The 27,640-nt window shown below is 47.9% G+C and overlaps 1 protein-coding gene across 2 annotated transcripts; it reads right to left on the reverse strand.

Annotated features, from left to right (window-relative positions):
• Nucleotides 1-2,278: 2,278 nt before the first annotated feature.
• Nucleotides 2,279-27,500, reverse strand: tsc1b (TSC complex subunit 1b). Of its 2 annotated transcripts, XM_060037857.1 has the most exons (22): nucleotides 27,349-27,499; nucleotides 23,480-23,757; nucleotides 22,937-23,040; nucleotides 21,310-21,462; nucleotides 20,438-20,582; nucleotides 19,884-20,038; nucleotides 19,563-19,636; nucleotides 19,041-19,219; nucleotides 18,502-18,620; nucleotides 16,581-16,746; nucleotides 15,566-15,684; nucleotides 13,111-13,231; nucleotides 12,579-12,686; nucleotides 11,664-12,384; nucleotides 11,164-11,207; nucleotides 9,532-9,698; nucleotides 8,495-8,677; nucleotides 7,761-7,871; nucleotides 6,668-6,790; nucleotides 5,937-6,124; nucleotides 5,447-5,614; nucleotides 2,279-4,911 (listed from the first exon to the last, which is right to left on the reverse strand). In XM_060037857.1, the coding sequence occupies exons 2-22, from the start codon at nucleotides 23,586-23,588 to the stop codon at nucleotides 4,035-4,037; spliced, it is 4,134 nt and encodes a 1,377-aa protein (XP_059893840.1). In that variant the 5' UTR covers nucleotides 23,589-23,757; nucleotides 27,349-27,499; the 3' UTR covers nucleotides 2,279-4,034. The 2 variants fall into 2 exon arrangements, with proteins under 2 accessions (XP_059893840.1, XP_059893841.1); XM_060037858.1 differs by lacking the exon at nucleotides 9,532-9,698 and having other exon boundaries at nucleotides 27,349-27,500.
• Nucleotides 27,501-27,640: the final 140 nt, after the last annotated feature.

Raw genomic sequence — 27,640 nt, forward strand, 5'->3', positions numbered from 1 at the left:
TGCATAAGGCTTAAGATGAAAAGGAAAAAAAAAAGTATCCACTTTAATGATTATTTATTCATGGACTTTTAAGCTTTTAATGAGGACAAATGAAGCCGTTTTAAACAGTGTCAGTATGTAGTATGCTTACCAAAAATATTCTTGTTTAGCATTTTATTTTGCTGTGTGTGTCCATGAGGAATAAACACTAACATTTAAATATAGGATTTTGGATTGAAGAATTTAAGCATTTATCAGTTTATTTTGATTTATGCAGCATCAAGCAGTAGTTGTGCAGCATTTGAAATGAGTTTTGATCAAACTCAGTCAACAAAAGTGAATTGGTTATTTAGTTTAAGGTTATTGACTATTACAAAAATGCCCAATTTTAAATCATAAAATAATTATATAGCTTTTTTTCTTAGGAACATCAACCACGTCTTCATAGTTTTCTAGAAAGTTTTATTGAGAAAAAAACTCATTAATCAGTGCCCTTATGAACATATTATCCTTTAAATGAATTATTAACTTACGTAATGTATTCTTATTCATACGAACATACGCTACTGTGGTGTGCTTTGTACCTTGTAACTTCAGGGGACAAAAGTAGGCTGTAGCCCGGTGGCTCGTCGTATAGGCCTATGTCGTTATATATAAATATTTGCATTAAGTAGGTGCTAAGCAGGGTGTGAATAACATAATTACGCATCTCTGGATAAATTCAAACTCGACTTCGTGTCAAAAAGAATCGGATGAATTGTTGCACGAGGATTTCACCGAGCAGTACGCGCCATGACATTCTTCCCCGCGTGCGAGCCCAACTTTACAGCGCGCGCTGTCTCTTTTTCCCGCCACGCTTTCCGTCATTCAGATCATTTCTATCGGGCACCATTTCAAGTGGGCTAAAAAAGACGGATTCCTTTGCCTGGAATGCTTAAGATTTATATTTAAAATTTCATGGAATCTTTGAGAACATTGAGGAGCAATTTCACATTTGCACTGACATCTAATTTCTCAAGTAGTGTCTGAAAGCACAAATTGCCAGGGATTCCCTATGTGCCCAATTATCTTGCATCAATTGCCTTGACCCGGTGGAATGCTGGTAAATTAATCATACCACTCTTTTTTCATTCTCTCAAGAAATACATATGCACACGTTTGATAAACTAATCATACTTGGTCGGTTATACTCACAAAAATGATCCCATCCTAGAAGCAATGGGCCTGTATAGGGGCCCGCCGGTGTGGCCCAGGGAAATCAGAATCCCAGGCGCGCTTGCACACACACACACACACACACACACACACACACACACACACACACACACACACACACACACACACACACACACACACACACACACACACACACACACACACACACACAAATAAATAAATAAAAAAAGCTATTAAACATAGCTCACTTTTACAGTTTATGCCAATGTACTGGTAATTACATATAATTATGAGTAAACCATTTATAAATTATAGATAGATAAAAAACGAAGTGTATATGTTTATCTATCGAACGCATCAATCCCATTTGTATTCACCATACTTCCATTTTTAGGCGTTTCCGCATTTTTCCATTGTTTTTATTTTCATGTTTGCGATAAACGTGTTAAATAGCACGCCTCACCCCTCTGTATCATCAATATCGCAGTCACGGATTGACCCCCGTAGCACTGTAATAGCCTAAGGACTTGTTATCTCCAATCATTAAACAAGAAACAGCGTATTTACCACCCTCCCTTACCTGTTGATTGGAGAAGGCCTCCGCGAGGCTTCTTTTCCACTGCAACAGCACCCCCTTGTGGCGAGGTCGTTCATCTACTTTGACGTGACTGATACGTATAGGACGTAGGGTCTGTTGGGCAGAGTTGCCAGATTGGGCCAGATTTACCTACCAATCTAGCAACACCGGCTACAGCGAGACTGTAGGCCTTCTCCAAGTTCACTGACCTTAGACATGGTGTGTCTGACACGTGATCAACACATGCTGAACCTACGTCCTCCTCATTTAAGGACACGAATATAACTCATCTTTAACTTGTTTGAACTCTCGGATGACATGAGTACTATTCTATTCCATTATATTTTACACTATTCTAAATAGGCTGCTCCATTCTTGCAGATGTGTTAAATGCCTTTTAAAGGTCAAATGTGTTGTTGCCTACTTCAAATCGGTGGCAGCCTATCAGACCTTAACATGGGAAGTTAACCAGGACCCAGAAAAATCCCAAAAACCCACTATTTACTACAAATGACGAAGAACAAATAAAAAACCACAAACAACTAATTGTAGTGCAAAACATTGACGACGACCTTTATTGTTCACAGTTAAACACAAGCAACTGCAACTTTCAGAACTTCTTGTATTTTTCCCTCCATAGTGTCCTTCGTCACCTTCGCGGAGCCTCCTCTCATCAGTGTGTGTGTGCTGGCGGTACCTCCACTTTGGCCCTGCTGTAGTTTAACAATGGTTGGCGTTGACTGTGGATGGTGAAACATGCTCTTAGACAGCGACGCGGAATCAAACTACAGCAAATGGTTGTTTTTTTTTGGGAGTAGTGGACAACAGGATTTGACCTAGGGAGGAATACCTGCTTGTGAGCGTTTCCTTAAAAATAATGCTATTGAAAAACGGAAAGTAAATGAGCCAAAAAGCCTCTGTAACAACCTGTACCGACAGGCCTGAAAGGTTAAGCAGACTTCACCCCTGTGCTCCGACTCTTTGCACTTAGGAGCTTGGCGACTCCAAGCAAACATGGAATATACTCGCTATTAAAACGAAAACGGCTTTGCGTTACGTACCGATATCGTTTTCAACATGTTGGTCTGTGTTTGTTAAGGTAGCTTGGCACTTTAAGATTGACAGAAGGTATGAAACCCCCAAAAATATGTTTAAAAAGGGAAGGAAAAAAACAAACAACCTGACATTATTAAATCTCTGCTAAACGCATGTTTGATTTAACTCAGGAGCTGTGATGTGACTAGGGGCCATTCCATGTGCCGACTGGTACCTGTATAAATAAAGGCTTAATAAATACAACTTTATACAAATCACTTATTGCATCTTTGCTGAATCCTTGGAGCCGCTGATGGCAACGGACGCTACAACAACATAGCTGCAAAACACTTTCAAACACTCCAGTGCATCCTTCAAAACATATACTCTTCCACAACAATACTTAAAAAATACCTTCTCATTTTGTTGTAGGGGGGAATGTAGCTAGCTTGGATTTTTTTTTCTCATTCATAACAACCTGTACCGGTTGGGTCGTCCATCTGAGCTGAGACACAAACCGCTGGTCTGTGGGACTCTGAACTTGAGCCTGCGTGGTTCATGGCACAGTGAGCCAGGAGCCTCATACACTTGTATGACAAAAACCATCTCTTGCAGGATTATTTTTGTTATTGCAATGCCTAATAACGACAACAAACGTAATGTCTCCGGTTTTACATCTTAATTTGTTACACTGTGTGAAGGTTAAAATATTAATAGTATGCATCTATTGTCTATAGTACAGTTGATCTGTTGAACATACAAGGCATGGGCTCGGATCATCTTTGTTCAGAAGCGGTTATGGTGTCTGTCTAGCGGGAACACAGTACGCAGTCTGACTGGAAAGTCCTCCCGAGGAATGAATTAAAAGTAAAAACAAAACGAGGCTGAATCCTGTCGTCTACTCTGAGGAATGGAACGAATAACACCGATTCAAAAGAGCGGCTGACAAGTTCTCTCTCGACGACGTACGCTTGTAGCCGTTTCCCACAAACTTCGCCACTAATACCTACATATCTCTGCTCTGCTCGCTGTGGTTTCTTCGACTCGCGCTCTTCTCTCTACCTTCTCCTTCCGTCTGCTCCTAGCTTATACCTCTTCTCTCCCTCCCATCTACACGCCTCTCCCTCTCCTTTCTCGTAACCCAAGGCTCCCTATTCTGTTCTCCCTCTTTCCATTCGTCACCTACCTCCTCTCCCCCTCTCTCTTCTGTCCTTTCCTCTCCGGTCTGCCACACTCTTGGCCTCCCTCTCCTCCGATTGGCTCAGTTCTAGCTGTGCTCCTGATGGGGTTCATTGTAGTCCATGATCTTCAGCTGCTGCTGCTGCTGCCTGGGTCTGCCTGCGCTGGTGTGGGCCCGACCTCCACCTCCACCCCCGCCGCCTCCTCCTCCTCCACCACCACCACCACCACCACTACCTCCACCTCCACTACCACGCCCAGGGCCGGCCTTCCTCCTGGGGCTGTCCTGCCCGGAGCCCCCGCTGCCGCTGCGCTGCCTCCTGGGCTCGGCCTGCTGCTGCCTGGGGGACACAGTGAGAGAGAGGAGGGACGGCCCCTGGGCGGCCGGGGCCGGGGGTCCCGAGGGGCACGCCGAGCGGGGCCGCTTGGTGGCGGAGGGCCGCGGCTCGGCGGGGGGCTTGGCGGCGGGGTCCGGGGGCCTGGCGCAGCCGAGGGGGAGAGCGTGGAGCCCGGAGGGGGCCGCCTCCACGCACAGCTCCGTCTTGAGGCCGTGCGCGAGGCCGGCGAGCGGGGGCCGGCCCCCGTCGCCGTCCTCTTCGTCGCACTGGCTCTCGCTCTTGTTGCGGAAGAGCTCGCGGGCGCGCGCGCCCAGGATGCTCTTGGCGCTGGGGTAGGAGCCCACCAGGAGGGGCACGGCGGCGGGGGGGCGGCGGGGGAGGGCGTTGCCGTGGGAGCAGGAAGCGGGCGGTTCCATCAGGAGCGGCGCCAGGGCGTCCTGGTTGCCGTTGGTGACGGTGGCGACGCCGGCGGACACCGCGGCCGACTTGGAAGCGGAGTGGGTCGTCTTGGGTTGCCCCGCCGATAAAGTGCTGCCGTTGCCGTTGCTGTGCGGGCCGTCGTGAGGCGGGGGCGGGGCCTCTTGGGCGCCGCTGTTGGTTTTGGTCGCTCTGTCCGATGCTGCAGGACTGGGGAGGACAGCTTGTTATTCTTTCATTATTATTATATTATAGTATACACACACACACACACACACACACACACACACACACACACACACACACACACACACACACACACACACACACACACACACACACACACACACACACACACACACACACACACACACACACACTCGTGTTTAGGATGACGCAACAAGGATTTTGGTTGGAACCAAAATTGTATCAATAACACCATTACTATGAATATTGCATCATTGTACACATTCTTTAATATTTTACTTACTTATGTTCATCCAGAAATTCTGTGCAATATTTGTCTGTTCAAAAATGCATTATTTTTATCCAGTAACGCAAATAAATTTTTTACTTCAGGTTTCGAAATGTTCTCATTCTTGTTTGGTGTGAATGTGGGACGTTCAATGTTTAATACGGTGGGAAACCTGTCCCCAAATCAAAATACCATTCACAATGTTCTCATTCTGAAATATACAACATCTCTATATGCTGTCGATGCTTCAGGCCAGCAGCGCCCTCTCACCTGGTCTGTGTGGAAGAGTGTGGATGAGTGCTGACCCCCGGTGGCGAGGCGCCGGTACTGCAGGCCTCCATCTCCACCCGGCTGTAGAGCTGCAGCAGCTCCGTCTGCAGGGTCTGGGTGACCCTCAGCTGGGCCTGGTACCGGCTCTCGCACGCCTGGAGCTCTGACCTGGAGAGAGAGTTACAGAGAGAGGTCAGGCTAAACACTCCTGATTACGTCATGAGTCATTGAGGAAAGAGTCTACTAAATGATTAAGTACTGAGTAGAAAGGGTGGAAGTTAAGGTGCAGAAGTTTAAATGCATGAAGAGGATAGTAACTAGTGAAAGTTCAGGGTCGTAAAAAGAAAACGGTAAACCCCAAAAGGACGGAGGTTCAAGGGTACAGGGTTAAAGGTCAAGGTTCAAGGGTGATTTAAGGGTTAAAAGGTTAAAAGGTTTTCATGGTGGCGTCAGGGTTGTGGGCTGGACTCCGGTGCAGCCCGGGACTCACTTGGCCTGGCCCTTGACGTCCTCCAGGAACTTCTTCTGCTCGGTGATGAGGTGCTCCTTCTTGGAGAGGTGCGTGTCCAGCTCCCCCACTCTGTGCTGCGCCGCCTCCAGCTTCTGGCCCTGCAGCACCAGGCCCTGCCGCAGACGCTCCACGTCGTGGCCGCACGCCGCCTGGAGCATCTGGCTCTCCTGCACGCACACACACGCACGCACGCACGCACACACACACACACACACGCACAAACACACACGCACACAGACAGAGGAGAGACACATACTCGCACACAGACACAGACACAGAAACACATGCAAACACACACACACACACGAGAGAGAGACACACACACACACACACACACACACACGCAGACACAGGAGAGACACACTCGCACACAGACACAGAGACACAGACACAGAAACACATGCACACACGAGAGAGAGACACACATACACACACAGGAGAGAGAGACACACACACAGAAACACACACGAGAGGGAGAGAGACGTTGAGGTTATTGATGCAGATTTCAGTTCATATTTGGCAACTGGCAGAAATCAAAAACGGTCTGACAGAAGCGTAGGGCTTCTAGTCGGATCCCATATGGAGTTGACTTTCCTTTTTTGATATTCTTGGCCTCAGGGCGTACCAGATAAACACGCCCGTACCGTGCTGCACAGGCATGTAGACATATGTTCACGTTCACACACACACACACACACACACCTCCCTACCTTTGCGTTGTGGGGGCTGGTGTGCGCGGCGTCGAGAGCGGCCAGCCGGTGGACCTCCCCGAGCAGCAGCAGCTGCTTGTTGAGGAAGCTCATCTGCTGCTGGGTGCTCTCGCTGCTGCTCAGCTGTGACGGACACACAGGACAGCCAATCGGCACGCAGGACAAAACACCAGTTGCGCTACGAACCCGAGCGCCTGTCACCATACGTTCAGGTGCGTGTCGCTGAGCACGGCGGGGGCGGGCTGGGGTTGTTAGGGGCGAGTTATACTCCGCCGTGCGGACGGTGGTGGTGGGGATCTCTATGCCAGTGTTCGTATGCATGGTGGTGGTTGTTCAAAACAGCCGGTCCACCTGATTGGTGGTTTTACATTTGACCCTCTGTCGGTCGTGCGGTGACCAACACAACTCTGCCCCGGCGATCGCCCTCCGATCGGGCAGAGTTGAACCTGAAGACAAACGCTCCCTGGGTGCAAAGCTTGGTTCCTATTCGTAGCACAACCCCAAAGAAGTACAGTGATGTTGTCGTGCAAGGAGCGAAGCACACAAGAGAGTGATAGTGGGCTGTTCTTTTCCACTTGAGTGAAAACACATTATTTAGCATCCATCTCGACGCAGCCGCGTGCTTTGGTCTTATGTGCTCACAAACGGCACTTGTGTGTCAAGGGTATTATGCCACCAGGTGTGAGTGTGATTAGCCATTACAAGCTGGGCGACTGTGCCTTGGTGCAAGTAGGAGTGTCCACATAGATGTTTGATGGATAGTAAGCAACATTTGCTACCGTCCACTGGTTAGACTGGTCGACTGAGCTATTCAGCATACAACTCCCACCTGTGATGTCACTGAGGCACAGAAAAAGGCAGAACTTAAAACGGCTTGTAATGGCTGATCACACTCACACCTGGTGAAAATAATAGGGGCCCTCGGAACTTTGTGATGATGCAGAGGGAAAGAGTGTGTGTGTGTGTGTGTGTGTGTGTGTGTGTGTGTGTGTGTGTGTGTGTGTGTGTGTGTGTGTGTGTGTGTGTGTGTGTGTGTGTGTGTGTGTGTGTGTGTGTGTGTGTGTGAGACTTTGTGCATGTGTGCGTGTGTTACCTTGATGTTCATCTGGTTGAGGAGGTGTCCGGTGTGACACACTTTGTTGTTGGCCTTCTGGAGCTCCGCCTCCAGCCTGTCCGTCTTCTTCTGGCACTCCTGCAGCTTCCCCTACACGGGACAGAGACCGTCGAATGGGGGCTCGGCTCTGACAGGGTTCTTGGTTCACGGGTCAAGGGTCATGGTTCACTTCTTAACGTAGGGCACCTCATATACCTTTCTTTATTCATATGCATTGGGATCTAATGTATAACTGTTGTGGATAGATAAGCATGTCTGTGCGAGAGCAATGGGTTTTGGGGGGGTACTGGTGTGTTGATGTCATCTGTGGGTTGAGCACCAGAGGGCAGACGTTCTGCTTTGCTTTGAGTTTACTGCAAACGTTTGCGAACAGACGCAAACGGTCTGAGGAGGTAGTCCTCTGCGATCTGTCATGGATGCTGGACTAAGGGAGATGTGTGATGGGAACGAAGGGCGATTTCCTCAACTCTTCAACAAGGGGTTGTCTCCGCATTTCCCTAAAGCTAACTTCCACAGGCCTATGTCTAAATCCTTACTTCATGGTCCTATGCATCCGTTCCTGGTGTGGGTGGGGGGGTGTATGTGTGTGTGCGTGCGTGTGTATCATTTATAGGTCAGATGTGTGTGTGTACCTGTAACTCCTGGTTCTTGGTGTAGTAGTCGTCCCTGGTGTGTGTGTGTGTGTGTGTGCGTGTGTGTGCGTGTGTGTGTACCTGCAGCTCCTGGTTCTTGGTGTAGTAGTCGTCCCTGGTCTGCTGCAGCTGTCTGACCTGGCAGTGGAGCCGGGTGACCAGTGTCTCCCGGTCCTCCCACAGCTGGCGGTACCTCTGCTGCTCCACCTGCAGGCTCTCCCTCAGGGTGAGCACGTCCACACTCTGCAGGCTCAGCTGGTCCTTCTGCACACGCACACACACACAGACAGACACACACACACACACACACACACACACACACACAGACACATAGACACACAGACACACGGTTTGGTGACCTAGTATGCAGTTGTTAGCAGACCGAGACCGTTTCAGACGTGATAACCTGAGAAGATGAGGCTCAAGGGCACTTCATGGTGACACTCACAGCTGGAACACATCTCTCCTCCACGGAGCCTGCACACCGCTCCACTTTAAGGGCTTCAAGTGTGCACTTGGCCACTTCACTTCGACTTTGCACATCGGGCTTTGAACCCGGGACACTACCCTGCCGCTAGAATCCATATGAAACGCTATTTGTAACCGTAAACAACAACATTCCAGAACCTGCCGGCTATGAGTCAAACCCCCTGATCACTGGACTATCCTGCCCCCAAGTTCATGAAAAGCCTGTTAGCCAACCACAGATAAAAACAAACGCATCCCCTTAACAAAAGCAGCACGACCCTAACGCTTGTAAACCCTGGTTTCACACCAAGTTGCCGTCAAGCAATAGTTTATGCAACACAGTACTGGTCTGTATGGCCCAGCAGAGGTCTGCGCTGGGTCAGGGCTACTGCATGCACTTCTGACATGTTGATGCGATGGGCGCCTGCGGTGGACGCATCTTCAGCACCTGCTGGGCTTCAGACACAACACAAGCCCAAGATACCGAGCGCGTCGCACAGGAAACCAGCGCCCTTCCTGCGAAGCCGCCACTCAGCCAGCACGCCGGGTCAGGATCGGCGCCGCAGCACGCTTAGCGAACCAAAGCGATCAGCAGACGCCACCGCGGGACGACGTGCAGGAGCACGACGTGGGAGCGGGGCGCCGGTTACCATGGCGATGTTCTGCTCCTGCAGCGCGGTGGCGTTGATGATGCGTCGCAGCAGGCGGCGGTTCCTGACGGCGTGCTGCTCCCTCTTGTAGCGCTCGTACTGCAGCTGGCTGTGCAGCAGCAGCAGCTGGCTGCGCAGCGTCTGCAGCTCGTCCTGCGGCGCCGAACCTGAGCAGGGGAGGATCGCCGTGACAACCGGCGTGACGGCGAGGAGGGTTAGTGGGGGGGTAATGATGATGGTGATGATGGGAGGGAGCGGAGAGCGAAACGGAGCGAGGAGGAGGCTCGCGCTACAGCGCTCGGTGACTAGCGTCATAAGGAGGAAGTATAAATAGAGGGGACGATGTATAAATAGGAATGGCTGATTCTCGAGATTATAAAACCAGCCGTCTCGTGGTTGGATCCCAGCCAACGAGGACTATTGTTCACTTATAGAAAATGAAGTTGTGAGACGGACGGGACTGGCAGAAGGAATGACGAAATGGGCCGATAGAAAAGACAGACGTAGAGACAGATCTGTTTATAATAAAAGGAAATGCCAGAGTTCTGCCAGGCAAACAACGTTCTCCAGTGTTCAGGCTCTGGGTTGAAAGTAAGACATTTTGAGAGAGATAGGGGCAGAGGGAGAGAGACAGAAAGAAAAAGAAAGAAAGAACGCAAGCTAGGCGGACAGAGAGAGAGGCAGGATGAGGCAACACTGATTGTTCTCTGCTGACAAACCCGTCGTATGCTTAAAGTTTCCACAGGAGAAAGTTAAAGCCTGAAGCACGCAATGTAATTTGAATTCTGGTTGATAAGGGGCTGGAAGTTTTTCAAGGCAGGTTATTGACTGATTTGCAAGATTGCACATTTTCCTTTCTTTGGTTGGTTTTGATTGTCATTGACGGTTTTCGCTGTTGATTCAACAATTATAAATGTCAATAAAATAAGAAATAAGAAAATATTCAAAATGGCTTTTCTCAATTAAAAAGTTAGAAAAAAATATTTCCATTTATATTTCTTACAAATAAGCACATGGAATAGAATGGTTTCAAGCTGCATATCACTGGTTTGTAATAAAATGGATGTCAATAGCAGGCAAACCCCGCAGTGTGAGAAGGCCTGCACAGGGGCGAGTTAATCAATAATCATGGCTGATTCACATCTACACATAGACAACATCAACAATTTGCGCAGGGCCCTATTAAACCGGCAAAATCCTTTCAACGATGACTTGAAAAGCAGGTTGTAAGTGGTTTCAACTGAAACATTGTGTGTTGGCATACTAAGTGTAACCAATTAATGTGGAATGTGAGTCAAGCCACAGTCATCGTATCGAATTATCATGCAATCAAATGATTTGGACGCGGTTTTACCAGCGGAACCAACTCCATAACCAATCAGGAATTGGCACGGCCTCGGAGTCGAGCCCAGACGTAAAAACAAACAAACAAAAAAACAACAGACAACTAAACTGCCAGATCAGCATTTGGTTGTTTTTCATTGAGCTGAGCTGTGTTCAGCGGTTCTAGAGAGAGAGCGAGAGACACAGACAGAGCTAGAGAGAGACACACACACACACACACACACACACACACACACACAAAGAGACACAAAGAGACACACAGAGAGGGATAGAGGGAGAGATGTTTACCTCCGAAGTGAGTCCAGTCAGCTGACTTGCTTGGCAGAGGCAATCTATGATAGAGAGACAGAGGGAGAGAGCGAGAGAGAGCAAGAGAGTGAGAGAGAGAGAGAGCGAGAGCGAGAGCGAGAGAGATAAGATATTCAGAATAAAAAGGTAATAACCAGCCAGCGACTACATTCAGTTCATCTCTATATCTATCCTTCATGCGGTTTGTTGTTGAATTTCTGTCTTCAGTAGCTCCTCGTCCTCTAGATTCAACATTTACAAGCCGATATTAAAAAGTTATTTCAAAGTCATCAAATCTAAGCACTTTGTTTCCCATAGCTGTTGACCAAAACCAATGAAGACGAGGTAAGCTTTAACTTAACTAACCCTGACCTAACTCACTTAAAGCTTGTACAGTAGAGAGACGTTCAAGATGAACAATGATCCGTTACATAATCAGGAGCATCCCCCCATCCCCAGGCTCTGTTTAGGCCTCTTCCTCTCCTCCTCCTCCTCCTCACCTCCTGAGCACCTTATCGTGGGCGTCGCTCCCCTGCTGCACGAGGCGATCCAGCACCTCCAGAGGCGACGCCGCCACCGCCTCCGCCTCCTCCTCCTCCTCCTCCCCGTCCTCGAAGCCCTCCTCCAGCTGGGAGCAGCGGCCCCGGGACGCCTGCTGCACCGCCTCCGACGTCCGCCGGCCCACGAAGAGCGAGGCGAGGCGGGGCAGCGCCAGGTCGAACAGCGGCTCGTAGGAGGCCGCGCCCGCCGGGCCGGTGCTGCGGCGGCTCGGGGAGAACAGGCCCGAGAACTTGGAGCCCCCGCCCTCCCCGCCTCCGCCCTCCTCCGCCGGGGCAGAGGGGCTCCGGTGGAGGTGGTGGTCGATGGGGGTGAAGCAGGACGGGAACGACCAGGACTGCTCCAAGCACCTCTCCCCCCCACCACCACCTCCTCCACCACCACCTCCACCGGGACCACCGGGACCACCGGGACCACCGGTGCAGGCCGGGGTCTCCGCCTTGTCGGGGCTGGAGACGCCCGTGCGGAGGGGGTGGCCGGCGGTGGAGGAGGAGGGGGCGGCGTGGCCCCCGGGCTGGGCGTGGGAGAGCGGGGGGGTCTTGTCGGGGGGCCGGCGGCCGGTCAGGGTCTCGGTGGTGTGGTAGAAGGGGGAGTCAAAGCCCCGCAGGCCCGAAGGGTCCCGCTTCTCCTCGGTCAGCTTCAGGAGCTCCTCGGAGATGGCGGCTGGAAAAGGAGCAGGAGGAGGAAGAGGAGGAGGAGGAGGAGGAGGAGGAGTATTGGTATGGAGTCACCCCCTGGTGATCAAATGTACTCGTGTACTAAGTACTAATGCACTCATCCCTCTCCTGGTTTTGACCTTCACGCTTTCAATCCAAAAAGGGGCATGCATTTCAAACGTGTTTCTCCAGCGTTCTCACCCTCCTCCTTCTCCTTCTCCGTCCTCAGCTGGAGGTCCAGTTCCTGCTTCTTCATGAACACCGACAGCTCCGTCAGCGTCATGGAGATGTGCTCCGCGGCTCCTGCGTCTAACCGGAGACGGGCACATCGTCAAACACTTCCAGAATGACCTTAGGAGCTAGCCGTTGGTCAGCAGCCAACGCCAACGGTTCAGGGACGCACCCCCCGATATCCAAATAGGCCGCCTGGAGCAATAGACCCGACGCCCTTCCTGCTCCTTAATGACTGTACATGAAAAACATCTCTCTCGGTCATTTAAACGGTGTCTGCCAAAATGGCCAATTAGGCCAGCCTGATTGGCTGTAAATGGCATTTCGTGGACGCCTCTGTCCATGAGTGCATGGATTTGTTATCGTGGCAGCGTGGATGCCAGGCTCTACCAGTTGAGCTACACAGAACAACACATTAGAGGGTCTACTCCGTCAGAGAGAGTCCCCCTTGAGGTCCTCAAGGGGACATTAGACCAAACTCAGTGAGGGGAAGATGGCCGACCTCTGTTGGTGAGCAGCTCCCCCCCCCCTGCTCCGCTCTTCTCCAGGTCCCTGGCGGGGTCCTTAACGTGCTCCTGACGCACCAGGCCCTGTCTCCCCGCCTCTCCCGCTCCTCTACGATCCTGCAGGGTCGAAGGTCACACCTTGTCTCATTCGTTTTTGATTCAGGGTTTGGGGATTTCTTTTTGATCATACACTTTTGTATGACACCTTTAGAAAATGAAGTTAACGACAATTCGAACTGGGAATACTAACTTAAAGCATTGGATTGAGAGAGAGGGAGACACACTGAAAAGGACAGAGGTGGGAGGCAGTGGTCAATAAATACCATTAAATATTCATCTGAGATATCAGAGGCACCAACATTTATAGAAAGAGAAACATTTACATCAGACCGGATAATTTTATAAATACATACATAATTAAGAAAATGTACGATGGAGGGTATTGTCAAGACCATTATCGGATTTAGAATAAATATAGTATTATATTTAAGGTATAATAAACATAGAATAATTGCTTATACTACAAATCCGATCCTAAACTTGTTTAGATAAAACATAAATAATAAATACAAAACCCACACCATTTCGCTTCGGACCACGAGTAAACATACAAAGATTAAATGGATGTACAAAGAAATGCATAAGAAGCTGATTGGAAACAAGCAGGCTGAAGACTAGCCCAGGTGGCTCCGGAATGCAGCTGAACTAGGCTTCACCACTCCTTCTGTCCTCGGGTTAATGACTCTGCGCTCATCAGTGAATTATTCAACCGATGACACAGCACTTATTCAGCACCCAGCTCAGCTGATGTTGGTTTTCCTCACATCTTGGTTCTATTCAACATCCCTCCCAGCACAGCTTTCAACGAAGCAGAACAGAAATGAGGTAATCGTAACCGGGTACAAGAACAACAACACATGGTGGAATGAGCAGATAGTATCTAACCTGCGGCCCCTCAAAGCACCGCACAACCAGAGCCTCACACTCACAGCCCGGCCAACATCCTGATCACGTGACCTCACATCCTGTTTGGCGACACAGTCCAGATCATGCGACGCCAACAAGGTGCGCTGTTCAGAACGGCGAGAACGTGAAACTCTGCGAGTGCGTACCCTTGTACTTTGGTATTGAGTCCGTTTCTGTGATAACTGCACTTATGTGTAGGCTGTGTTTACTCTCTACTTATGTTAACGTTACCTCTCGTCGGTTCGGGAGTCACCCTCGCGGCCAGCAGCGGCCTGTATTGTAAGTCCTCAACCACGACGCAGTCCCAGATTACATGGTCATTTGTACTCATACACACATTCACACATCTACAAGGGGACAGCCCTCTCGTCGGGAGCAGTTAAGGTGAGGTGTCTTGCGGCTTCGAGGAGCCAGGGATCGACCCAGAACCCTGCTCTACCTCCTGAGCCCCGTGCCGCCCGTGAGAAATCGCTGTGATGCAATTTCACTCAAAATTGACACAGCGGTTATGCGTGTCATGATTCTGAAAGGGTCTGCGCTGAAAAATAGTTCAGACAACCGCTCCACTGTGGTTCCCTCTGGTCTTAAGACAGATGTGCCACTGTGAAATTCCACTGGCAGTTGACTGAGGCCAAAACAACCGCGCCTTTGTTCAGGGCCAATATGAACTTTTTCCCCTTCTGTTGGGCTGCTTGCGTCTAAACAGTCAGACACAGGGTCTGGTTCGTCACGCCACCGCTGAGCTGTGCCATGAGACAAAACTGTCATGATACATAACTGCAATGAAACACTACTGTCGCCATGCACTACTGTCATGAGACATAACTGTCATGATACGTAACCGTCATGATATAGAACCGTCATGATATAGAACCGTCAAGATACATAAATGTCATGATATACAACTGTCGCGACATAGAACTATGTCACGATAGTCATGATATATAATGCTTTAATTATAGTCATAATATATAACGATAATGCTAGTCCTGATATAGTTTCTTGATACATACCCGTCAAAACCCCCTACAGAGTCATGATATACATGATGGTTACGAGCCGTAACACATAACTACATCATGCTAGTCCTGATATGTACTATCAATGATATATAACTCATGATACACAAGTTGTATAATATGACAAAGTTGGATATCGTGACCGTCAACTTTATCAGGTTTCGTCATGATACACAATGACGTCATGACAGCAGTGACACACCAACTTTGCATTAGGTAGTCCCCCAGGGGTTATGATGTCATGACCGGACATGCAACCAAATTGTTACTAAACGACACCTTTGTGAATTATCACAATTCATATAACTGTATTAAAAATATACCATCCGACCACGTGATGAATAAATGGAGCCAAGTCCCGATGTCATATACGTTATCAACACATAAACGTGACATCAATAGGAGCGCGTGTGTGTGTGTGTACACAGACAACCCGTGAGGAGACAGGAGGAGACAGGCGACCCACCTTCCGGGGGGGGCTGGACTGAGCCGAGCTGGTGGGGAGGGAGAGGGAGTAGTCGTCCGAGAGGGTGGGCGGGGGCGAGGAGGCGGCCGGGGTGCTGGGGGCGGGGGTGCCCTTCCCGCCTGATGTCGTCGTAACAGAGTCAACGGGACGTGTGTGAGGACGGGCATGGGACACGATACATCGTTTATATTGTCGACATGAGAAGTACTGGAGAATGGACACCTTGCATTTACTCACTGATTCCCTCACACACTCACTCATCCACACGCACTGATGGTAATAAAGGTTTGACCACAAACTATATAGTTATTTTGGATTATACCATGGTCTGGGGGAATACTCGATTCTGATGGCTGCAGGGTGTCCATTAATCCCTGATATATGGACACCTACAAAGTAGTTCCAGTCAAATAGTCTATTCACCCTTCTACATTAATGCGCCAGCTATCTTGATATTGATTTGGGGACAATGTGATGGCTGGTTAGCTAACTAGTTTTATTACGTTTACTGTTTGTTAACCGTACGCAGTGTTATTGACTTTCAATCTTGCTAGCATAACGTTAGCTCTCTGGCTCATATCTGAGCGGACTAGACTATCTCCCGTAGTCAAGTCGTATCTAAGGTCCCTCCTATTTACTGGAGGAGTGAACAACTTTTCCGTTGCATAAGAACCTCAACGGAGGGTTATGGTTTTCCAGGTTTTGGTCAAACCCTCAGGCGTTACCAGGGAAACTAAATGATGGCTTGTGAAAAACGTTATATTTTGATTGTAAAACGCATGAAAACATAAATGAATGGTCTTAATTTCTTTCCTCTGGTAAGTGACCGTGGTATAAGCGGGATAATGCCCTTCAAGGTGGCCATTATCAGGAAGTAAAGGCCTCCGCGTCGTCCATTAATTCCTGGTTATGGACACCTCGTCAGGCATTATCCCTTACTTATATAGTATGTAGTCAAGTGGGTTGGGAGTGTGCGTGTGCGTGCGTGCGTGCGTGCGTGCGTGCGTGCACTGACCTGATGTACAGTAGAAGCGGGTGGACAGGTGGGAGGCGCTGCTGGACAGCTCCAGGTTGGGCGACATGCCCCTGGAGGAGGGGGGCGTGGCCATGCCGCACAGGGAGGAGGGGCTCCACAGGGGGTCCTTCCCGCCACCCGAGGGGTTCAGGTCCCCACTGGAGTCCTGGAGCGGCGGGCCATGGGATTAGTGCTCACATAAAGGATCTGTGGTGCCAGTCAAGTTGGACCAAGCCAATATGTTATTGTACCGTTACACTGGATAGGACGGTCTCCCAGAACCAATCAGGGAAGGGAGAGAGATGCCCTGATTGGTCAGAAATAAGCAGGGAGGGGCTGTACAATCAAAATGATCTCATACAGCGTCGGGCACATTTCACTAGGAACAGATCACCAGATGCTCACTGCCTTAGAGCTTATGGCTAGGTTATTTCTTACAAATCATACTTGATAGCTTTTAGATCTGATCTACGGTGCCACACACCAAAAGAAGGATGGATTCAAGTGGCTAAAACGTAACTAGATTGATCAGTCACTTTTATCCAAAGTGACTCACAAGCAGAGCTGTTTTTAAGTCTTAAGTCGCAAGGCCCAAGTCCAAGTCAATACTACACAACACCGCTGAGAAGGGGAATCTTAAACGCATATTAGGACAAGGTAAGCGCATAAGTGTTAAGTCATCGCAGTCTTAACACCCGAGTGCCTGCCTGCACATGTCTGCACCTCCACGTCAACACACTCACACTCAACACACGGTCTTACACGGGGTCTGAATAAGCCTGTTAGGATCACAGTCTATGACTATGACTATGCCACGACTGATTCAATCCATCCTGTTATTCTTGTGTTCCTCCACAGGGACTTCTATTTTTACGGGGGTCAGAGAAGCAGAACAGACACCCAGACCCCCCCGGGGGTCAGGCCTTTTGGATAGCACGCCCAAAAATAGAGACAGGCACACAGCGTCGCCATGACAACCAAAACCACCTGGACAGACTCCTGTGGAGCAGCAGAACCAGTCAAGATCTGTGTGTGTGTGTGTGTGTGTGTGTGTGTGTGTGTGTGTGTGTGTGTGTGTGTGTGTGTGTGTGTGTGTGTGTGTGTGTGTTTTTTTTTTTTGACTGAGTGCGTCTGTGTGAGTGTATTTAATCCCTACTGTATTATTTCAGGTGATGTACTCAAGATCGTCCTGTTAATGTCTTGGTGAACCTCATTAAGTGCATTCATTCCTGCACCGCTGTAGTCGAGAGGGGTGTTGAGTGATATAGAATCAGTGAACCAGATATGGCTCCAAGTCTCGGCATGTGGCGTGGTGAACTACATGCCTATCCCTGGAGACTAGAAAACCTGTTAATAAAACCGATCTAGCATATCAAAGCAACCAATCAGACGTGGATAACAAGTGTTGTTGAACTGGAGACCAGTATTTTGACTACAACACAGGTATGGTGACCGGACTGCAACACAGGTATTGGGGCTGGACTACAACACAGGTATGGTGACCGGACTACAACACAGTTATTGTGGCTGGACTACAACACAGGTGACCGGACTACAACACAGGTATGGTGACCGGACTACAACACAGGTATTGTGGCTGGACTACAACACAGGTATGGTGACCGAACTACAACACAGGTATGGTGACCGAACTACAACACAGGTATTGTGGCTGGACTACAACACAGGTATGGTGACCGGACTACAACACAGGTATGGTGACCGGACTACAACACAGGTATGGTGATCGGACTACAACACAGGTATTGTGGCTGGACTACAACACAGGTATGGTGACCGGACGACAACAAAGGTATTGTGACCGGACTTGGACTGGACTACAACAAAGGTGTGGTTACTGGACTACAAGACAGGTATGGTGAATGGACTAGAACACAGGCCTGGCAGGTGGTCTTCTTACCTGGCGCCTGGCCGACTGCGGGCTACGCTGGGAGGACTGGGTCCCTGAAAAAGGGGGCAGGGACAGGGGCGGGGCCAGGGGCTGTCTTGGGGTGGAGAAAGGTGTAGAAGAAGAACTTCCTGCGGATGAGACAAGGATTTAAAAAGTAATAGCTTTGTAGTGATTTGGCAGTACCAAGTATGCTGCTAAGTGCCCGGTCACTGCTGTAACAAATAAACAGTCCTTCTATTGATTCCTATTTATTTTTTATACTTTATATTTATTTAGATTAGATCTCTTATTACATAAAAGATCAGTCCAGAGAGTTAGATAGTCCTTGTTATACCAAACATACAGGAGTTCATGTTCATCCTACACTTAGCCCCTAATATCCATGTTTTACATGGAAAGGCACCTTATGGATCCATGTCCACATTGGGTTCCAATTACTAAGGTCCCATCGCTACACGTCATTCCCCCTCTCTTTCCAGTCATCCCTGCCTTGTTCATAGAGACTAATAGAGCGTCAGTGAGTTGTCCCTGTAAGAGGCTCCACTGACCATAGCTACTGTGGAGGTCGGTGTGGGGGCTGGCGGTGCGGTCCAGGCAGCGGAGGTGGTGGTAGGGGTAGAAGTTCTCCGGGACGGTGGTGTAGCCCTCCTCGCACGACGCCTCCTTGGGGTCCAGGGACACTTTGGCACATTCGATCACGATGTCGTGGACCTCAAACTTTTTCCACCTGCAGCGAAAGGATTGGATTGGTCGATTGGCGTCACAGGGCCCCAATACACTTTGCTCATTGGTTTGCTCGACAGGACGGTGTGTACGTACAAAGTACCAACATGTGTGTACACAGGGACTCGTGAGGATCGGGAACGGAAGATGAATAGGTAGAAGATCAATAAGAAGTGATGGATTGCCATAAAGGCATTATGTACATATATTTAATAGCCAACGTAATTAGGCTAAGGCAAGCGTGGTAATATAGAGAGAGCATCGATCAATACATAGGGTTGAGTGTTGGTCAATAAGGAGGCCGTCAAGGCAGTGAATATTGAGCTGTGTGCAGCATCCAGACCGACCTGGTGGGGTCCAGCTCGTGGTCCTTGGTCCCCGTCACTAGCTCGGGGTGGATACGGACGTGCTCCAGCATCGGCTGGGTTTAAAGACGGGCGACAAGGTGAGGCTTCGGAAACACTGCCTCAAGCAAACTCAGCTCTACTTCAGTGGTCCACATAGAGGGTAGACTATACACATTCAACATATGGAATATAAAATACACAGGTAGATACAAATATATACAAATACACAGTAGCAGAAGTCACAGCCATATGCACAGGTTAAGACATTATAAATGAGTAAATGAAATAGCATCAAACGCAGCAACGCCAGAGAAAGGTTACCTTGACGACCTCTTCGAAGGTCTCCATGTTCTCCTTCATGCTGTAGTGGGCTCTCAGGTAGGAGACAAAGTTGCAGGGGTACATGCCGTACAGCCGGTGGAACAGGGAGTAGACGCCGGCGTGCAGGTGGATCATGTACACCTCCGACACGTGGCCTGACGGAGGGACACAGAGGAACACGACACCCAGGGCTCAGGGCACGTTCACTTTCATATCTGCACCACTGGCTGATGGATCTACAACGGTTCAGCTGCTTGGAATTGGACGTGATTAAGAATTGGAATTTTGAACTGGAATCAGAGACATGATTAAGAATTGGAATTTAGAACTGGAATCAGAGACATGATTAAGAGTTGGAATTTAAAATTGGAATCAGAGACATGTTGGAGAATTGGAACCAGCAAAAAGTTAAGGAACTGGAATTAGCAACACGTGATTGGCTACGTATTGCCGAATGGGAATCAGCCACCTCATATTAGCACCAGACATTGAATCAGCGACGATGCGTGAGAACCAGAAGGAGGATTGTGAACATGTTTCAGAAAATAGCTTACCAGGGTTCTTCTGGTTCCAGGAGGCCAGGCGTCTGAAGATGTCAAAGAAGTCCCCCAGGTGTTGCTTCCCAGCCTGAGGGATCATGGGTAATAGGGTGATCAGCACCAGCACGCCGGTGATCAGCACCACCACGTCTGAGTCCGTCTGGAAGGAGAAGAGCGGAGGGAGGGAGGTCAATGAGCGGGGGACCGGGGAAGTACCGGAGAAATGACACCACAAACCAGAGCGATCTCATTAGATATTGAGAGTAGGGCCTGTTCCACAGCCTTGTCTAGTCGGTCTGATTACCTTACAATTAGATTTTGAATTGCATAGCAGCAATACCAATGCCAACTGCTATTTTTACTTTAAACAATTGAGAATTTGAATAAAGGCGATTAATCTAATTCAAACCAACATTGCGATGTAAAAGAACGCGATTTGCAAATAGCCAAGGCTGCGATAAAAAAAAACAACGAGTTATTAAGATTCATATTTATTATCTTTTACAATTCAATAGTTGAACAAGATGTTATAATATCAATTCATGCATCAATTCATCACAACACATAGGCCTGGCCTAAAGGAAAGAGCCGTTTATACGTTGACTGCTTCCAATGTTGTGTTGGTCATACTAAAGAATGATTTACTGCTTGTTTAGTGAATAATACAGAACCAAAGGAGCTTTAAAATGAAACATTACATACTAAATCACAATTGCAATATTGGTCGAAAACAATCGCAATTACGTAGATTATTTCCCCAAATCGTTCAGCCCCAACCCTAATCTGTCTGATATTGGTACGGTTTAGAAATACATTTTAAGCAAGGCGTTGTAAGGAGGCTTGTTAGAAACATCAACCAATGGGGTTTAAGCGAGGGGGGATCTTACCTTGAGGCATTTGATTAGCGACACTAGCAGGGGGTAGCGGCTGATCTTGTGGATCCAGGAGGGCTGCTTACGAACTACATGTCCCAGCAGCGTTAGGGTGGGCAGCCGGCACGCCTGTCTGGTCATGCACTCGTGCATCTTGTCCAGGAGGTGCTGAGAGAAGGATACAGGGTCATCCAGCCAGCAACTTCTTCACACACAAGAACATGTCCTTGCAAAAAAAATTACACTAGAAGATATTTGTAAGACACTGCTCATAATCATTCTATTGTTATTGCTCTTAGTTTGGAGAGATGCCTGAATGTTTGCCACTGTTCTCTCTCAATAAATCCAAATCTAGTCTGATCATTTCATACTTATTTGCAAATGTCATTTTTATTTGATTGATTCATTGTTATTTGATTTATGTACCCTACTTTATTTCCTTTTATAAACTTATGATATTGAACAACTTTTGTCTGCATCTTTTAAACCAGGCGCAAACCAGGCACAATGTTCACATATTCCACTGGTGGCGCTGTTGCTACCGATTCCATACGTTAGTGACACAGCCATAGCTTCAAACACACCTATGTTTTAGTGCTGTAAGGCAATTAGTCTAATTCTACGTACTGCTTCAAATAAAGCGTGTGCGTGTTTGCCAAATAAGTATAGGGGGTACGGGGTAACGTAATGCGGCTTGAATGCTGGGTCAATCCCTGACAGTAACAATAATAGTCTGAAAACTGTAAGTAAAAAAAAAAAAGGATAAAAATCCCAGAAACCATTTTGGTTTCTGGGAGTTGGTCCTTGACATTTTGATGATTCAGCGTTAGGAAACGAAGCCAGGATGTTTCTTGTCAACTTTGGGAAGCCCTTTGAGACTGTAACCATGAAAAAGGTCTACACAAATAAACTGTGCTGGAACCAGTCAAGCCCGGGAGGATTGACCTTTCAAATCCACGGCCCGCTCTGCCCAGTGTGATTAATGTCACTGAAGTTATGTTCAGGAAGGTTGATTGTGTTACACACTAGACTGAATCACTATTGTTGCACAATGTTGCAACCATGCACAGTATGCGCCTTATTCGCCTCGCGGCCATCTTGGTGCTAAAAGCTAGCTTGGTGTGGGGAAACGAATGCAGTATTCCACCATCGGTTCCCTCACACAGCTCGATTTTAGAACTTACAAGGAACCAAGACGGTCGATGAGTGAATAGCACCAGTGGCTACTCTCCAAGGAGGACCCACATACAACAGTAGCATTGCTAAGCAATGTGGACACGAGGTAAGGTTGAAGAGTTCAGTCGTTTCCTTTCATCCTGTGAAGACGGTGGTGAACCGCAGAGGTATTGGTAGCTCGCCTCACGACCACCAATTATTGCGCGCAGTAAAATAAGCAACATATTATCCTTACCCTGTCGAAAAAGGTTGTGATAAAAATAAAACTGATAAATAACATTTCTTTGTGTAAATCTTTCATCAACAAACTATCTCAGAAAGAAAAAATATCTACGAATGATCAAATAAAAAATAGGTATGCATACATCTTTTAATAATGGCCATCTCACAGCCTACTTCATTCACTGCAGAATTGAAAACCCCTGTTCCAGAGTGTTCCAGAGGGTCTAGGGTGAGGCGAGCGTACCTTGTCATGGGGCTCCCTCACAGAGGACAGGATGTGCATGGCCTGGGCAGAGTTGGTCTCCAGGAAGTAGTCCACCAGTCCGTTCAGCAGCATGGACCCTCGCTCTGAAAGACACGCACCGCATGGCCAAGATGGAGGCTTAGGGCAGCATCGTGTAGTCGCTAAGGTGATCAACCCCCTGGTCGGAAAGCTCTGGGTTTGATCCCCAGTGTCCACCTGTCAAACCCCTGGACCACGATTTCCCATACCTGTTCATTAATGAATGACTGACGGGTGTAAAAAAAAATGCCACTTTGGATCAAAGCATCTGCTTGATGACTAAATAGTTGGCTTGTTCGTATGAACAGAGTCGAGCGCTACCCACCCTCGCATTTTTTACACACATTACAGTACAGTACACATTTAGTAGATGCTTTATCCAAAGTGACTTAGAGCGAAGGATCAACCTACTCCGTGGACTCTACCAGAAGGAACGTAGAGGGCGCACACACCAACATGCTGAAGAGGCCAACAGAAGGCGTTGGGCCGAGGGGCGTGTCTTACCCGCGTTGAGGTGGTCGTTGATAAGGCCTCTGGTCTCCTCCAGCAAGCGGAGGTCCGAGGTGTCCAAGTGGGGGAGAAGGTCCAACACGTTGGGCTGCTCCCGAGCCATGCTGGCAGTGCTGGAGGTGGAGGTGGTGGAGGAGGTGGATGCGGAGGCTGGGGGGGAGGCTGGTCTCTCTCTCGGGGAAGGGGGGGGGGGGGGTGGGGGGAGGTGTCCTTGCCTGCCTACCGGCCCGGGCTGGAGGGCTCCGTGGGGCCGATACACTCTCCAGGCTCCTCTGAAGGAAAGAGTTCCCAGCAGAGTCAGGGCTATGATGTAGGATTAGCAGGTCATGTGACGATAGCCAACGTGTGGTCGTTTCAGAGCGGGTGTTTTTAACGTCCGTTTGTCTACGTGTGCAAGATGTCCCAAAAACCGTAATCCTGCCTTTTTTTCAATGTACGATAGTGTTTTGATGTAGAATGGAAAAGGTTAAAAAAGAAAATGTATCAGTTACTTTTTGTGTACTTATGTCATGTGTACAGTATAAGTGTCTTATTATTGACTAGAGAATAAGCAACCAGGGTAAAATCCAAACACAAAGCAACCAGAGCATTGAAGGAGCAATGTCTATTTGGAGTGACAGCTACCACAGACAACAGGTCCAAGCCAAACTTGGGTCTCGGCAAGGCCGACACAACCACCATAGGAATGCGTCTGTGCCTGCTCCCCAGTTTGTCTCTCGCTGGGACAAAGTCCTCAGGTCAGAGGCACCACAAAAACAGGAGCCGCCCTGGTTGTTGACCTGAAGGAACTGTTCCTGGCAGCTCTCCGGACGCCCAGGATCACACAAAGAACCTTTATGCTTCCCGGCCACTTCCATGTAAACACTGGAAATCACATTTGGCTGCAGACACACGGACACACACACACAGCCGTCCTCTGAGGTCAACACTCACTCTCCTCACTGAATTGACAGCCACATATTGGTCTTAGATATGGCTGTCGGGACTTGCTACGTTGACCACCACATCCACATTCAATGCCCTTGTCTTGGACATGCCCTCCCATATATGGTCCTTGTTTACATCTATGGTTCCTGTGCACCTCAATGGGGGACTTTAAAGTTTGACAATAAAATACTTGGATAATTTGCTTCAAGGGCTACTGTCCCTTGAAACATGCTACTAGCTCTATCCTTTACACCCAAGAGCACTTGAAGGTTTATTGGTAGGCAAGAGGTGTTGTTAGAATGTTAAAAAAAAACAGCCAAGTGTTTTCCTATGAATAGACTTGAGTATAGCAACCCAACGCAGATAGAAGCCCTAATTGTTCTCCCCCTCAGAAATGTGCTTGTTTATGAAACTTACAAGTGGATTTGGCAGGGCGCTCCCAACGGATTGTTCCTCCCTAAAACCAACAGACTGGTGAATAGTACGTGGTTTAGTTTCAGGAATTGCACCAACAATCCCCAAAACAACAAAGACAATTTTATTTTATTGTCCATCCCCCAGGATGCATTGCACCTAAAGCTGCATTTGACCGGGTGGTTCATAAATAGAAGATAACAACATGAATACTGTCCCCCTTTTGTAGTAAGTACAGGGACATCTAAATGGGCAGAGTTGTAGCTTTAGTGTATATGTTGAATAGTGGAAATCTGTTGATAGCAGAGACTATGGCAGGTGATGTTCATAACTGCAGCACTGTGGGACAATTTGGACAACAACATGATTGTTTGTTCTGGTAAGAGCCGGCTTTAGCTCACTGGTCTGTGGCCACATCAGCTGCCTCGTTCAGTGCTGCTGCTGCTGCTGTTGTCGTCGTCTCTGTGGTATTTCAGAGCACAGTACCCTAGTTCAAATGAAGGTATGTGGCTCCTTCCATTAGGAGGGTACTGACTCTGTACTTGTAGTCAGTTCTTCTAATGCATATTGGTCATCATTTGCAACGGCCATTTTGTGGGTTGACTTGACGACCTCTACTTTAAAAGACACCAGTGGTTCTCTCTGAGCTGTGCGAGAACGAGCCTAGTGATCCAAACAAGAATAGCTTTGACCGGGGAAAACTGGTCATTTGCAAACCGGAACATGAAAAGGCATTTGTTTTTGTGATCGGGTGATCCTGAGGGATTTTAATGCATCTGATAGTTCATACATTTACTTATTGTTGTCAGGATAATATGGGATGGATTGAATTTAAGAGCCTCCACAAAGAGCAGCAGCAGTCAACAAGGTTTCTGGGATTGGCAGCTTCAAAAAAAAAGAAAGAAAGAAAGAAAGAGAGATAGATTTTTATATTGATAGATAAAGTGATATATCGAGTGATAGATAGATAAAGTGATAGAGTGATGGATAGATGTATTGATAGAATCCTGTGATAACAAATCAAGCCGCTGTATTTAGGTACACGTAACCAATTCAGTTTTTATTCATCCCGACATTTAAGGTATCCAAAGTATTTGGCCAAAAATTGAAAAATGTATGGCAATTGAGATGCACTTTACTTCTTTATAATGCATACAATCTAAAACGCAAAGTTCATGAAAAACAGTGACTTAAAAGTTGTACAGACATTGCGACTTAAAAGGTCCTGTGGTAACTATGACGCCTGTAATAAGGGAGATGTTGGTTACTCACTCCTATTTTGCTTGTTTCACAACTCCCCAATGTTTGATTCACTGATCTGTCATGCTGATACTTGTGATGTCATCAAGTTGAACTGTTTTGCATGTGGCCATTCAGATTAGGTCAAGACTGTGACACACACACACACACACACACACACACACTTAACCAAAATAAGTTCTAGAGACAGTCGGGAGTGGTTACAGATAAAGATAAAAAATATCATCATAGGTAGATTACGAAAATATAATGGTTACCAAAAGTATAGGCCTACATGTGCATGTTATCATTAACAGGGAATAATCAGACTGCATAGGCTTTAGTAGTTGCTTCCATTGTAAGCTTTGGTTTCCTGTGCTCTCGTGCAAAATCCTATCGAGTCTGGATAAAATATCTTATTTGTCAAGTTGTTCCTACCTTCTGTCAGAGAAAAAACAAAGGTCTGATAGTGTCCGTTAAGCAAATGAACACCGTCGAGCTATTATTTTGGAAGTACGAGGCCTATTTAGAGGGGGCATACAACATTAGCACTGTCCATAAATGCAATGTGTTAAATCATGAGGATATTACAAACACAATGCTACGTATGAATGATGAAGCAGTATTCATAGTTTGTATCATCTCTGATGTGACGCCGATTACAGATTTAAACGTCCAGAGATGTGAGTGTCTACGCCTCTAACTTGGCTGGTCATCGGGCTGTGTTGCCGAAAGCCCGAAGAGAATTGCATCAGGAGGCAACTGATGCAAAAATCAGTAAAGAAATGCCAAATATATATTCTATCATCAACCATTTACAAGTTGGCAAGAATTGCGCAGCCCGAGGAGTCGCACTTTGTAGTCAGCAGAGCAGCAGCTCGGAGTAGTGGCACTCACTCACTGCTTGTTGGTTGTCGTAAACAAGTCAGCCGAACAATGGGCAGGGTTCGTCTTACTTTATCCGATTATCCTCTCCAGGCATGACACCGAAACCCCCACATTGTTTCAGCACTAAGCGACACAGGGTCGAAATAGAGAATGCGCATCATATAAAATATCAGCGTTTCATTTAAGATGATATCAGCTGTATTCCTGAGTACAAGTGACTCTCATCGCCAAGCGCTACCATTAGCTGGAAATAAACGGGAGGAAAAAAAATACAATTGACAGTCTTCATTGCTCGCCGGAGACCCATAGGGCCCAACTTACATTCAAACAAACAGCATCGACTCTTGGAAGTATGTAAGGAAAACGGTAGACATAAAAAAACGGGAGGTGTTTACCTGTTAGAGAAGCTCCACTCCACAGGGCGCCGCCATCTTGACCACCTCACAGCCCAACCCACCGCTGTCCGCCTCCGCTCTCTGACAGCACGCAAACTAATCCCACAATAATCCCACTCGTACACATTTCACCATTAATAATGAACAAAACATCCCAAAAACAGACGTTTATTAAGTCTGATCATAAATCACTGCATGTTGTCTTTGATTAAAGGACGGTAATTCTAACAGATAGGTCCCCATCTTCAATTGGTGGAAGGATGAGTTAGTGCAATGCGGTTCGGCGTGACAC

The sequence above is a fragment of the Gadus macrocephalus genome, chromosome 19 (assembly GCF_031168955.1).
Source record: "Gadus macrocephalus chromosome 19, ASM3116895v1".
NCBI lineage: Eukaryota > Metazoa > Chordata > Actinopteri > Gadiformes > Gadidae > Gadus > Gadus macrocephalus.

What these genes read in the sequence shown, in the direction of transcription:
- tsc1b (XM_060037857.1), bottom strand. Translation starts at nt 23,588, where the DNA reads ATGGCTCGGGAGCAGCCCAACGTGTTGGACCTTCTCCCCCACTTGGAC. An exon ending in TGAGGGAGCCCCATGACAAG is followed by an intron (nt 21,463 to 22,936) that starts GTACGCTCGCCT and finishes TCCTTCTCTCAG; the next exon opens with CACCTCCTGGACAAGATGCA. An exon ending in CCAGCCCCCACAACGCAAAG is followed by an intron (nt 6,125 to 6,667) that starts GTAGGGAGGTGT and finishes GTGTGCGTGCAG; the next exon opens with GAGAGCCAGATGCTCCAGGC.